Source organism: Crotalus tigris, unplaced genomic scaffold (assembly GCF_016545835.1).
Source record: "Crotalus tigris isolate CLP2741 ecotype Arizona unplaced genomic scaffold, ASM1654583v1 scf7180000017980.1470182205:1502881, whole genome shotgun sequence".
Taxonomy (NCBI): domain Eukaryota; kingdom Metazoa; phylum Chordata; class Lepidosauria; order Squamata; family Viperidae; genus Crotalus; species Crotalus tigris.
Genome location: NW_024096756.1, coordinates 1,297,141 through 1,310,196, shown reverse-complemented (window position 1 = coordinate 1,310,196; position 13,056 = coordinate 1,297,141). Strand labels below are relative to the sequence as shown.

General features: G+C 38.3%; 1 protein-coding gene and 1 long non-coding RNA gene across 3 annotated transcripts in view; one reads left to right on the top strand and one right to left on the bottom strand.

Annotated features, from left to right (window-relative positions):
• The window catches only part of KLHL29 (kelch like family member 29), a 155,599-nt gene extending 152,395 nt beyond the window's left edge, over positions 1–3,204 (top strand). Inside the window, exon 11 of one of the 2 annotated variants that reach the window (XM_039345890.1) lies at positions 492–3,204. In XM_039345890.1, coding sequence (XP_039201824.1) covers positions 492–675 — 184 coding nt within the window. In that variant the 3' untranslated portion in view covers positions 676–3,204. The remainder of the gene's footprint in view (positions 1–491) is intronic. The other variant, XM_039345891.1, reaches the window with a different exon arrangement.
• A 4,575-nt stretch (positions 3,205–7,779) lies between these two features.
• Positions 7,780–12,575, bottom strand: LOC120309073. Its single transcript, XR_005556987.1, has 2 exons — positions 11,905–12,575; positions 7,780–11,370 (listed from the first exon to the last, which is right to left on the bottom strand). It is a non-coding gene; the product is annotated as an uncharacterized LOC120309073 (long non-coding RNA).
• Positions 12,576–13,056: the final 481 nt, after the last annotated feature.

Here is a 13,056-nt window from a genome sequence, read left to right as displayed (position 1 = left end):
GATGTCCCTTCATCCCTCCATACTGTCATTGAAAAAGAATGACTATCTTTGCATAGACCAGGGGTCTTCAAACTTGACCCTTTTCTGACTTGTGGACTTCAACTCCCAGAATTCTGGGAGTTGAAGTCCACAAGTCAGAAAAGGACCAAGTTTGAAGACCCCTGGCATAGATGGTAGAAAGCTGTCCTGAATTTTTTCTTTCTATTTGTGTATATGGGGACCTAAATGATCCCAGCAAGGGAAAGATTGGGCCAATTTCTATCCCCTTCATTGACATCTGAGGTAGCCTTTCCACCCACGGGAGAAATCTGAAAACTAATTAAGGTGGGCAAAGGCTGGATGTGCTGGTTATTATAGTCATTGGTTGGTGGCAGTTATGACTCTAATGCGGAAACTGTTCTTTCAAATAGCAGGATCAATTACTAAATAGAGCAAGGGCTTGGCGGGCTGTTACTAACTGCATTACTCTCCTCTCTTTTCTCTCTGCACAGCGCTGTGGTCCTCGATGGAAAAATTTACGCCACTGGTGGAATTGTCAGCAGTGAAGGCCCCGCCCTAGGAAATATGGAAGCTTATGACCCCAACACCAACACATGGACGCTGCTCCCCAACATGCCATGTCCAGTGTTCCGGCACGGCTGCATAGTCATTAAAAAATACATTCAGAGTGGTTGACGCCGTCAAAAACTTGGCGTTTGCCTGCTGAAAGCAAGCAGAACGAACAATCCTGCAGAAAGAGATCAGGAGATACGACAAAAGAACACCTTGTCTAAAGTTATGACTAATCTCTACACTGAATGTAGAAAATCATCCTCACTTTTTGATGAACAATAAGCAGAGACTGCATACTGTGGACAAGAACAGGATTTAACACACGTGTGCCACTAGATGTCACCGTGGTGTTTGCTACAGGCACAGGCTTTTGGTCTACCCAGGTGCAATAGCGTTGTTTCAAAGAGGGGAATGAAGTGAACAGTGTGCATTCTACTCGCTGAGAGCAAATTCAGTTGTTGAAGTTAACTGTGCGGGTTTGGCTTTGCTGCTACATATTAAGCATTGGGGGGGGGGGCTACATGAAATGAAGGGCAAAGTGTCCTTGTCACTTTGATGGCTACCTTTTTGTTTTTAAACCAATGTATCTTTTCAAACAAAAATCAAGAGCAACCTTTCCTCGCCAACTACACCGACCGAGGTCAGTCTTCCATCAAAGCCAATGTTTGTTACAGCTCCTGAGAGCAAAGCGTAGAATTGTGCCTGTCCGTCTCCTAGCATTCCACGTCCTTTGAATGAAAAAGTTTTTCTGAAACTGTACCCCAATGTGAAAGGTCTGGTCGCAGAAGGGCCTGCTTCGGCCCTTAACAGCTGGTTTTTTTTTTTTTTTCCTACTGTATGAACAAAAATTGCAGCTACCTATCTGTAAAACAAGAGACATCTAGGAGCTTTTTATTAAACTTGTATTTCTCTATTCAGCGGTTAGACCGAACATTTCTCCATTGGGTTTCCTATTTTGAGCCAGTGATTTGAGGCAAGGCCTCGGGTGGGGGTTGTGATTGTCACTGAGTGTTAATCCACTAGCCAGAACATATAGATCGCTGTTTATATTTTTGTCAAATGAATCTTTAAAAAAGTCCTATTTTTTCAAATTCTCTTCTGCCCCTTTCCTTTGCCAAATGTACGTAAGAGTCTTAAGAAAAAGTCCTCTCTGCTCAAGAGGCTTCAGTGGCTGCATCTGAGAGAAGAAATGGTTTTGCAGCTTCTCGCAAGGGTTTAACAATAATAATTTGAGAGTGCAGTCTGTTAAATCCTTCTTTAGCAAGACGGTGTGGGGAAAATGGTTCCTCTGTAGAGTTGTAAGTATATACACAAGCAGGGCTATATTTTTATATGCATATTAAAATATTGTACATTTCAGAGAAGCATTGTGATGTGAAAAAATTCTTTATAAAATTGTAAATGGAGCAGATCTGATGGCTGACAGCTGGGACAACAGGGTTGCAATCGTAACAACAAACATATATATTATGATAAATCCTGTGCAAGGGAGATTACGGTTGATTTTCTTTGCAGCAGCTGGGGAGGGAACAACGGTCACTGTTTGTTTGCTAAACTTCATCATGGGCCATTATTAAGACCATTTTTTTTCCAAGTGAAGTACAGTATGCCAGATACTGTAGGGTGAAAGGGAATTCTTGAGCTGTTTTTCTTTTTCCATAGCAGACATCAATGGCATCACGATTTTATCCATAAGGGGATGTGATCTGTTAAGTTACACAAACTGAATGAAAGGGGGGGGAAAGGCTACTGGTCATGAACAGCCTATTTTTTCAACTTTTCAGATGCTCCCGTGGTGACACTCCATCTTTCTTCCTTTCTTTTTTTAACATTTCCCTGTTCCAGGTAATTGGTCACCATGATAGGGACATTACGATGGCATCAAAACACTATTCGGGTGATAAATGGTTTCCAGCAGCATGTCTAGAGCAGGAGTAACATGGACTGTCACCTTTGCACCTGAGCACATCCACTTGGAAGCAACTTCCACTGTTTTCAGTCTGCCTCTTCCAAGTGGGCTTAGCATCATAGCCTTACTCTTGCCTTGTAGGAAGGTAAAGAACTGCAGCCAATGCCTACATGATTTTGATACCAAATACATTTTCTTTTTAAATTGGGACATTTTGGATAACTGTATTAGAGATGGCTGGCCAATCATACTAAAACTATTTTGGTAAACGTCAATTTTTAGAAAGCAGATATTATTACTATTAAATTTGTACCTTGCCATATCTCAAAATGATTGCTCATACAGGCAGCAAAATGACATCTCTCCCATAAAGGATAGCATTCCAACTTATTATGCAGTTGTAACTAATTCTGTAAAGGAACTAAGTCATGCAAAGCTTTTTTTTTCTATTTGTCAACCATAACGAAAGTGTAAATTTGAAAAATTGGCACAAAAATTCCTCACTGCCCGGGGCAGGCTGAGTTTTATGATTTTGGTGTCTTTCTACCTCCAAAGGAGTTGCTATAGCCTGTAAGCCTTGCTAAGCATTTAACATCTCCAAGTTTACCTTTTTTCTTTTTTCCTTCACACTGGAGCAAAACTGGCTATTTCTGTGCATACTAAAAACAGGGTTGTCTGTAATTATATTGTATATATGTTTACTGTTCAATTCTTGTTAAAATAAATCTATTTCTAGATCTAGATTGAGCATTAATTGGCTTTTTTTTAAGTAAGTGGCATTATGTTCTAAGTCAAGTTAGCTTCTAGCTGCGGAAGTCAAATGTTCGTGCTTTGTGGAGATTAATCCAAACAACTGATATTTCATCAAATACTTAAGGTATGTTTAACTATCAGTTATTTCTCTTTTCATGTCAAGATATTATATTTATTTGTGCAATCACTTTGAAACCACTTGTGACTTTTAGTAAAACACTTTAGTCTCAGAGAAGGCCCACACAAATGAGAGAACACCAAAAGTGAACCAAGAGCACTAGTAAGAAATAAAACATATTCAACTGGCCTTAGGTAGCTTTTAGTCAGCTTACTTTATCCAGCAATTGATTTCTTACAAAGATTAACTCTGTTTTATCCATTTTAACAGATGTTTGCACAACACCACTTGCTTTGAGATCTCAATCAGCAATCATTGAAACATCTTTAGTAGCTCAATCTGGACAAAGGAAATTAATTTTGTTACAACTCGGCTCTTGAACAAGCCACAAAAAAGTGACATGGATTGTGTTGGATAGGATCCTAAACAAGCCAATGTTACTTCATCTATTGGGTTTGCTTGGTCGTGCAAATTTCCCAGATATCCTTTATAAAACAAATGGGCAAACTACATCTTACTGAAGAATATGTATTGTCAAATTTCAGCAGCATTTTTTTTTCTTTTGCCTTAAAGCAGAGATGGGGAATGATGGCTCTTTTACGACTTGTGGACTTCAACTCCCAGAATTGGTGAGCCAGTATGATTAGCTCAAGAATTCTGGGAGTTGAAGTCCACAAGTTGTAAAAGGGCCATCATTCCCCATCTCTGATGTATATCTTGAAAACACTTTGGTGTCCATATTACTAGTTATTACTAGCTATTCATAAGAAACAGTCACAATGATGCCATTATTTAATTCATACAGCACACTGAACCTTAATCACACAAGGTAGGTTAATGCAACAACCTAGACTTGTGTTTATTAGCTGGTTTGTGGGACAGTATCTAATACACATTCATTGTGGCAAGATCTCACAATAAAAATGCTGCCCAACCAATACCAAGTTAGGAAAGTCTAGACGACCAATGATAGACTAAAGAGCTTTTTAAAAACGTAACAATGAAAAAAAAATAATAACAAAACTATAAAAGGGAGAAAAAAATAAAAGAGAAGAAACAAAAACATACGAGATACACATTTACAGACATACATATTTCAATAAATTGATGCCATAATTCATAGCAGACATCCATAGCTGCTCTATAATAATTCTATGAATGGTTTGGAGCCATAATATGTTTGTCTTTCTAGAGCTGAACTATAAGGATTTTGACTTTTGATTTTTTTTTTTAAAAAAAAAACAGCATCAAACCATCTGGACTTCACTAACTTCCTGAATCTTATACCAAGGTAAACAGGTCTTCAGCATTTTCCAAATGGCCTGCAGAGTTAAGGCTCATTTAGTTTTAGGTGTTCCAGAGGCCAATATTTAACTCTTCTGTGGGCATAAACTGGCCTGTGGTTTTGGAAGCAAGTTTATCTTGGTTTTCATGTTAAAACAGAAGACAGACGTATATAGAGAGGGAGAGGGAGAAGAAGGAGAAAGAGAAGGAGAGAATATATATCAATTCAATACATATCTGCTGGACTTTCTGGTTTAAGATAACTGTTTTCACAGATCTCCTGATGTGGACGAAGTATATACATTTATCGCTTAACTTTAAAATCAGGTTTAATGTCAAGGGATTGAAGAAAAAGGTGATGTGGTACAGGAAAATATCAGTCATAAAAGTTTATGCTTCATTCCTGTGATGCATAGCCAAGACTGTTAAATCTAGCTTCAAAACAATTCATATTTTACTTTTATGAAAGAACATATAGATTGTTACTTTTATGATGCTTAGCATATCTTCCAGTTCTATAATGTGCTTTTATTATTATTTAATGTGTGTGTGTGTGTGTGTGTGTGTGTGTGTTCTAAAAAGTAAAATAAAGAGAATAATCAGTTTATGAGAATATCAGCAATACCTGAAGATTTGGAATTCAGCTCTTTGCAAGCCAATTGCAGAGAAAAGTTATGCATTTTTAATTCTAGTGACCTAACAGGCTTGCATCCAAAGATAGGTATACTGATCCATTAAAATCAATAGGATTTAAGTTAATGAGAGCCAAATCAAACCTCACTGATTTCAAGGAAAAGAAATGGCAAAATTAGACACTGATATTCTGGAAATTAGGAAACTTTTAAAAAACTTGGATGAATCCCTTCAAATCCAAATAGTACCAAGTCTCAATCTTGTGGACACATAAATTGCAATAAAAAATAGAGTACCAAAAGGTATCAAGGTCTATATTCGGGCATCTCTCCACACACCGACACTGTGATCTCAATTTAAGACAAAAACACACTAATGTGTGATCCAAGTCTATGCTCCAATTATAGACAAAGAGGAAATGGGCCAGTTCTATGATGATTTGCAACACTTGTTGACTTAACACCAAAAAAGATGTCACGCTAATTATAGGAGACTGGGATGTGGAAATGAGAAATAAAATAGCATCTGGAATAATGTTGGCCTTGGTGCATGACATGAACTAGAAAACAGATCAACAATTTGTAGCTCAGCAACTTTATATGCCACTTGTAGCTTTTGTATCAATTGTGAGGTTAGTGTCCATGTTTTGCTGGACATATGTTAAAACAAGTAGCACACACTGATCAAAGACTTTTCAGGCATAGAGAGGTTTTTTAAAATTACGCTTAATTTGCCGAATGCCCGCCAACCACATTTAACATGCCGTTCAATTTCCTTTATATCACCTTCCATTGAGATTCGTTTGCTGAGATATATATATATATATATATATACTGCTCAAAAAAATAAAGGGAACACAAAAAGAAGACATCCTATAAGTTTGTGTTCCCTTTATTTTTTGAGCAGTATATAATGATCTACTTTGTCTAGTTCTTCTCCCAGTATAAATTTTTTTCTTTGGTGAATTTATTGAACATGACTTGGCTCTTTTTCACATTTATTTTTAAGACAAATGATTTCCCCTGCTTTGTGCAGCACTTGTACATGTCTTTGTAATTCTTCTGGCTATTGTGAGAAGAGAACAACAACATATGCAAATCTTAAGTGATTTAAATAGTCACCATTGATTTTTATTCCATCTTTTGCCCAGTCTAGTTTTCAAAATGCTTCTTCAAGACAGGCTGAGAAAAGATAAGGTTTATTGTGTCATCTTGTCATTCACCTCATTCTATGTTGATTCCACTTTAAGATCATTAAGGCAAATTGTCAGCATTGTTTTTTCATACATTGATTACAGTAAGTTTATATAAGCAGTGTCTACGACTTGGTTGATCAATGCATTAATTATTACCTGCTGAAATACCAAGTCAAATACCTTTTCATAGTCAATGAAAGCCATGCACAGAGGCAGATGTACTCATTGTGCCTTTCAATGACGTTCTGAACAACCTAAATGTGATCCATTGTGCTGTAACCACTTCTGAATCCTGCCTGCTCCTTTGGCTATGCATTATTTAATGTTTATCATGTTAAACTGAAGTGTTTCTTTTTCTTTTCTTATGGTCTTGCAAAGTTCAACCTAATCCAGTTTATTAGTGAAACTTCCAATATTCTTCATTGTCCATCATTTTTTATTAAATCAATAGTTTCATTAGAGATTTTTGACTGGTGGGATCTAAGAAGAGCGTTTTCTGCCATGGCCCCCCACTCCCTGGATCATCTTGCCTCCAGAGGTGAGGTTGGCCCACACTCTCCCAGCCTTCCAATGAGCATGAAGACCTGGCTCTGCCAATTCATGTGGGGATCAAAGAGCAGCGTGCCATTTTGGGAGGGCCTGGTGTGAGCCTGAGAGAAAGTCCCTCCTCCTCATTCAGTTTTCATTCTGTTTCAATTCTTATCTTTTATTGCACGGAAGTGTCCTTTCTCAAAAAATATGGAAATCGTACTCATTGCAATGTATTTTTGGCTGACCCTGAAATGCCTGAGATAGCTTCTTTGTTGGGTCTTCTGGCATTAATGTTGTTCCTCATAAGAGAAAGTGCTTAACACCAGTTAAGGTCAGGCATTCCCAATGACACAAAAGTGAAGAATAAATGAACATATTAGCCATATCCCTCTTAAATTAGATCCTGGGAGAGAGAGGGAGGGAGGGAGGGAGGGAGGGAGGGAGAGAGAATTTAAATAAATCAGGGTTAAATTAGATTTTATAAAGGTGGCGTTGGTTTGTCTTCTTATGTAGGGTTCATGCGTCTGTAGTACCTGCTATAAATCATTTCATGCCTGTAAGTGCCCTCCTTTGCAGGGCAATGAATAAAAATAAATTCAGCATTAGGTTACCTTTCCTGCTCTTTCAAAGATAGCTGTTTAAATATATTTCTTCATTAAATGTAATATAATATATTTTATTTTAAAATGTATTTTACTTCATGATCAATATATGGAGATGAAATGTTTTGTACAAGAAAACAAGTACAGAAAATAAAGCTATAAAAACTGTGTTCTGCATTAGGTTGACATTCATTATAATACAGGTAGTCCTTGATTTATGACTGTAGCCAATTCCAAAGTTGCAGCGTTGTGACATTTGTTAAGCGGGTCACGTGCCCCTGCATTTTTGTTCACCTGTTGAGTCCTTCCCAAGGACCTGGGATGGGCAGATGTTAATGTTTGATGGTTTTAGCATAGGCTGTTGTGAGTAAAGTCGCCTTTTGCAATTAACCAATGGTAATTTTGTCATTGCCAATGCTTTTCCAAGTGGTGTTCCAGTTGGTTTGGGATTTCATCCAAGCTGTCTATTGCTATTGGTATACTTTGCTTTTTTTTGTCACAATTGTTCTATTTCTATTTGCTGGTTTTCATATTGTGTTATCTTCTCCAGTCTTTCTCTTCTCTTCTACTTTCTCCAGGTATTGCCACATCCACTATCCAGATTGTTTTTTATTTCTTACTGACAATTGACTTTTTATATGGCAGGTACCTGTCTGTTTGAGTTCTAAAGTCCCAGAACATTTTAGCTGCTTCATTTTCTATGCCTTTATTTCATGGTCCCACCGGTTCTCGCTTGCAGACAAATGGTTTTTCTTTGCAGATCTTGCTATGCACCATGGTGGCTACTACATCATGCCATTGTTTGTAGTCAGTTTGCAGCAGCTAATCAGGTGGTCTACTTGCAGCAGCTAATCAGGTGGTCCACCGTTTCTTCAGCTTCTTTACAAAGGCAGCACTTGTTATCTGTTCCCATCTCCTCAATTCTGACCTTGTATGCATTTCTTCTTCAGGCTTGATCTTGTGCAGCTAGAATTAGCCCCTCTGTCTCTTTCTTCAACTTTCCTGCTCTTAGCCATTGCCAACTCTTTTTATTATCAGCTTTGCCTATTTTTTTTAATGCGCTGACTATGTAATACTTTGTCTTCATTTCTGTTCTTTATTTGGTCTTTTTTGTAGGCCGGTTTGGTCTTTCCAGTACCCAGTAGGTCTTCCTGGTATAGGTGTTCCTGGCATCATCTTCAGTCCCCTTCAAATATTCTTACAATGCCCTTTTTTTTTCTTCAACCATCTGATATACTTATGACATTCCATGCCTATCCATTTTCCTTGGTATGTAGAGTCTGTCAGCATCACTGTGAGGATAAAGGGCATGATTCATTGTCATTATTTTTCTGGTCTTCCTATCCGTGGCCTTTAGTTCTGCTTGAGTCCAGTCCGCTATTCCCCCTGTGCATTTAATGCCTGCTGTTAATTGCCTTGATGGTACTTTGTCCAATGATTTTGGACTTTAAGATCTTTACTCTCTTGATATGTTCATTTCTAACCTTTTTCTCCAATGTGCTTGATGTTGTCAGTCTGAAGAATGTCCAGGCACTTGTAGTGATTGTCTTCATCTACATTCTTGATGTTGTTTCCACAGGACATCTTGAGTCCTTCAGTTTCACTGTTTTTCCTCATTTGCTGGTGACAGTGGCACATTTGTTCAGCCCAAACTCCAATGCAAATCTTGGCTCAACAGACAGTGTTGAGCAGCAATTCTATTTCAGATGGTGTTTTTCCATACTGCTTCAAATCGTCCATGTAAAGGAGGTGGAATAGTCCGGCAGATGTTTTAGATGTTTGATAGCCATAGCCTGAGTTATTCAGTATTGTTGACATAGAAATTAGTGCAATGACAAAGAGTAGTGGTGATAGTGAGTCGCCTTGAAAGAGTCCTCTCTTCATTTTAACCTCTCCCAATCTATCACCACTGACCTGCAGCTGGGTCTTCCCACTGTGTCATTGATCTTTGACAAAGCTTTTGCTGTTTCTATTTACCCATCGTATCTCTGGGTACTTGATTATCCAATCAGGTTACATTGAGTCAAATGCCTTCTTGTACTCAATCCACACTACGTTCAAGTTGGTCTTGCTTTTCTTGCAGTTTCCACAAATTATCTTGTCAATCAGGAGTCGGAGTTTTGCTCCTTTCCCGTAGGGCAAATTTCTTTCTGCTCAGGTGGAAAGATATTGTTTTTTTTATAAGCCAAGCTCAGCTACGACACCAGTTAGCAATTTGAAAGTTGTTGCTAAGCAGGTTTATTATTTATTTATTTATTTATTTATTTGCTTGCATTTGTGCAGGACTAGCGCCGGCTGGTTTCTTGCTATCGCACAAAGCGCTGATGGCTTCCCACCACAGTGTCACCTATTTATCTACTTGCATTTTTCATTCTTTTAAACTGCTAGGTTGGCAGAAGCTGAGGTGAGTGACGGGAGCTCATTCCGTCATGCAGTGCTAGGACCTGAACCGCTGGAGTAGAGAGAGCTGACCTTTTCTGTGTCTTCCTTGTCAAGTGTTCCCAGAAATATTTAAATTTAAATTGCAGAGCCTGTCTGCAGTGTGGAATTTGAACTTCATGTCTGCTGATCTTCTTGGCTACGGCTGTGGTTTGCTGCTTTATTATTTCCAAAGCTTCCTTAATCTTCCTTATTTCTAGGTGATATTTTTTGACCTAGTATCATTTGGTCTTGTTCTTCTTTTCTTTCATCTGTTCTACTCTGCTTGCATCTGATCCTAGCTTGCTGATTTTCCAGCCCAGTCTTCCATTTGGTTGTTTTTCCTGTTTGTTATTTTATAGCCCAGATATTCAATCATAACTGCAATTGCGCTGCACATTTGTTGCTTTGTTTCTTGCAGTGAGCTGGTGCTTATATTTGCTATTACAGTATTGGCAGTATGTTTAATGCTTGTGCTAGCTGTTTCTTTGGAACAAGCTTCAATGCAGGCCACCTTATGCTGTGTTTTTATGCTGTTCTAGATGCTCAATGATTCTTTGTTTCGAACTCTCCTACTTCTTTCGTTACCGAGCTTTATTGTTTCTGAGGCAAAAAATAAGCTCCTGGTTTCCAAACATAAACAGTTCAATAGCTGTGCTGCCTTTTACTGCCAACTTCCCCTGGTTTACCCTTGCAATTTGAGTTATTTTGGGCAAGGCTGCTAGCCCTGGTTACTCAGCCAACAGCCATGAGTCCTGCAGTCTGTTTTCCACCAAATCTCCAGGAACTCCAAAACCTAACACGGTTCCTGTAACCTGGGCAATGAACAAGCTGGTATGCTTTTCTTTTAATTACATCTCACCATATTTTTTATGACAAAGACATTGTTCGTCTGGTGACGAGGAGGAGGATGGATGGACATTTGGGTAGATGGAAGGTATTAACTTGGCTGGCAAGGCCGTTGGCCAAAGCACGCTTGATGTCTTTCCCCTGGGCCCTCTTGAGGTTTTCTTTCTTAACATCCCAGGTACTCAGGGCAGAAACTTGCAGGGCACAATCATCCTGCATGACATTCAAATTTCTGGAAGCATTTTCCTGACTTTGACCCCCAGATAAGAAGGGGATGCCAAAGGCAATTTCTTCAGGAGTGTATTTGGTGGTGAAGGAGAATTTACATAATACAGATAGTCATCATGTTAAGACCTCAGCTGGGATCAAATTGGGACCAATTGCCAGTGTCTTTGTTAAGGAAGAGGTGTAAAAAGTGATGTATGTCACTTGACTGCATCTCTGAGCCACAGCTGGTCCTGGTTGTTCCTGGTTAAAAAGGGAGAAGAGGGAGTCCCAAAAAGAGGGACAGGTGTCTTTGAATTCACTAAAACAGATTAAAAACAAGTAGGTTAGAATGGAAATCATGTTAGTGCAACCTTGTATTTGAAGATTGTATTTGAAGAAAAAAACAGATCTTATTTTGAAACAGAGATTAGAATTTCAATAAAAAAATAACTAACACATTAAATTACACATCAAACAGCATTTTTGTCTAATCCAAACTAGCCAGTTGAAAGAGACAATAATTTATCTAATGAATAACTTCTCAGCAAAAATTAGCAGGTAGAATATTAGCAAATTTTTAAATTACATTTGCCTTTGGAACAATGCAACCCAGCACATCAAGAAAAGCCATCTAAGCTCTATTTCTAATGGCATAAGAGAGGGCATTCTGTATAAAATCTCCTATTTCATGGCTGAATGTTATAGCCTAACCTGAATGTGAAAATTTCAGGACAATTCATGGAAACATTCAAACAAAAAAATTCTTCTTTTTTTTTTTGCATGACTCCTACCGTATTTGCCCGAAAATATTGACCATATTCAGAATGAAACAGAAACATATCAGATCACTTACTCCATCTCTACTACAATCTGCGGTTGGGAACCCACATGTTCTTGACCGCGATAGAGTCACCTGTTTGACCCCAAGCTACTGTAAAAGAATAAAAATTGTGTTGCAAATTTGATTTGATTTTTACTACCAAATGTTGTATGATAACTTTTCTATGAAAAAAAACATGTAATGTCTTAAAAATGGTATCATTTACCTTCTTGACGCATTCAGATATTTCTTTCTATTTGCTTCTTGCAGAGGCTGAAAATTGTTAAAGAAATATTTTAGAATGGGGTAGAGAGTCATCAATTGAAATATGTCTATTTCTCTCCCAGAAGCAGAAGGACAAAGCTCACCGACAATCTTCTCTCCGAATAAGGGATAGACAGTAGCTGGGAGCAGATGGCATCGATTGCCCGGTCCCGCGCTCTCATGAGGTCTCTTCTCCTCTCCCTCTCTCTTGAGACCTCCTGTTAAAAGAAATTGAGCAAGTACAGTTAGTACATTATAAAATCTGGCTTACAGAGGTTGTTCTAATTTCTTACTATCATGTAATATGCTTACAGCAGTGAGTCAGCTGATTGCCTTCTGCTCCTTTTCCAATTTTTTCTTCAATATTGCAACCTCCAACTCCTTTCTGTCAGCCTCTCCTGGCAAAAAAATAACAAAAAATTAGAACTCATACAGCCAAGATGAATAAATCGCTTTTATTTTTAAAATGAAAACAATTAAAATGTTGTTAAGTTAAAATAATACTCACTTTCTGGATCGAGATTTATTAAGTGCTTCAGTTCCTCATTCTGCTTCAGAAGCTGGGCCAGTTCGCTGGCTAAGCTCTTGTTCACTTCTTCCAACTAAGATGCGGAAATTAAAGGAAGCATGCATCAGTCATCGAATATAGATACGCAGACAAAAAGAGGGGGCTTAAATCAGGATTGTAAGGGAAATGAATGACTTACAGCTCTTATGGTGGCATCTTTTTCTGCCAGCTCCTTCTCCTGTGAGGATGTCACCTCTTCTATTTGCTTCTGTTCTGTATTTTTATGGAAAAACACTTGTGTTGTTAAACAATATTCCCAAAAGACATTACGTATTAACCCACCAACAACACTAACATTTAAGACTGGTCATTAAATAGGAAGGGTCAGGTGTGGTGCAGAGGGAGGGTTGCCT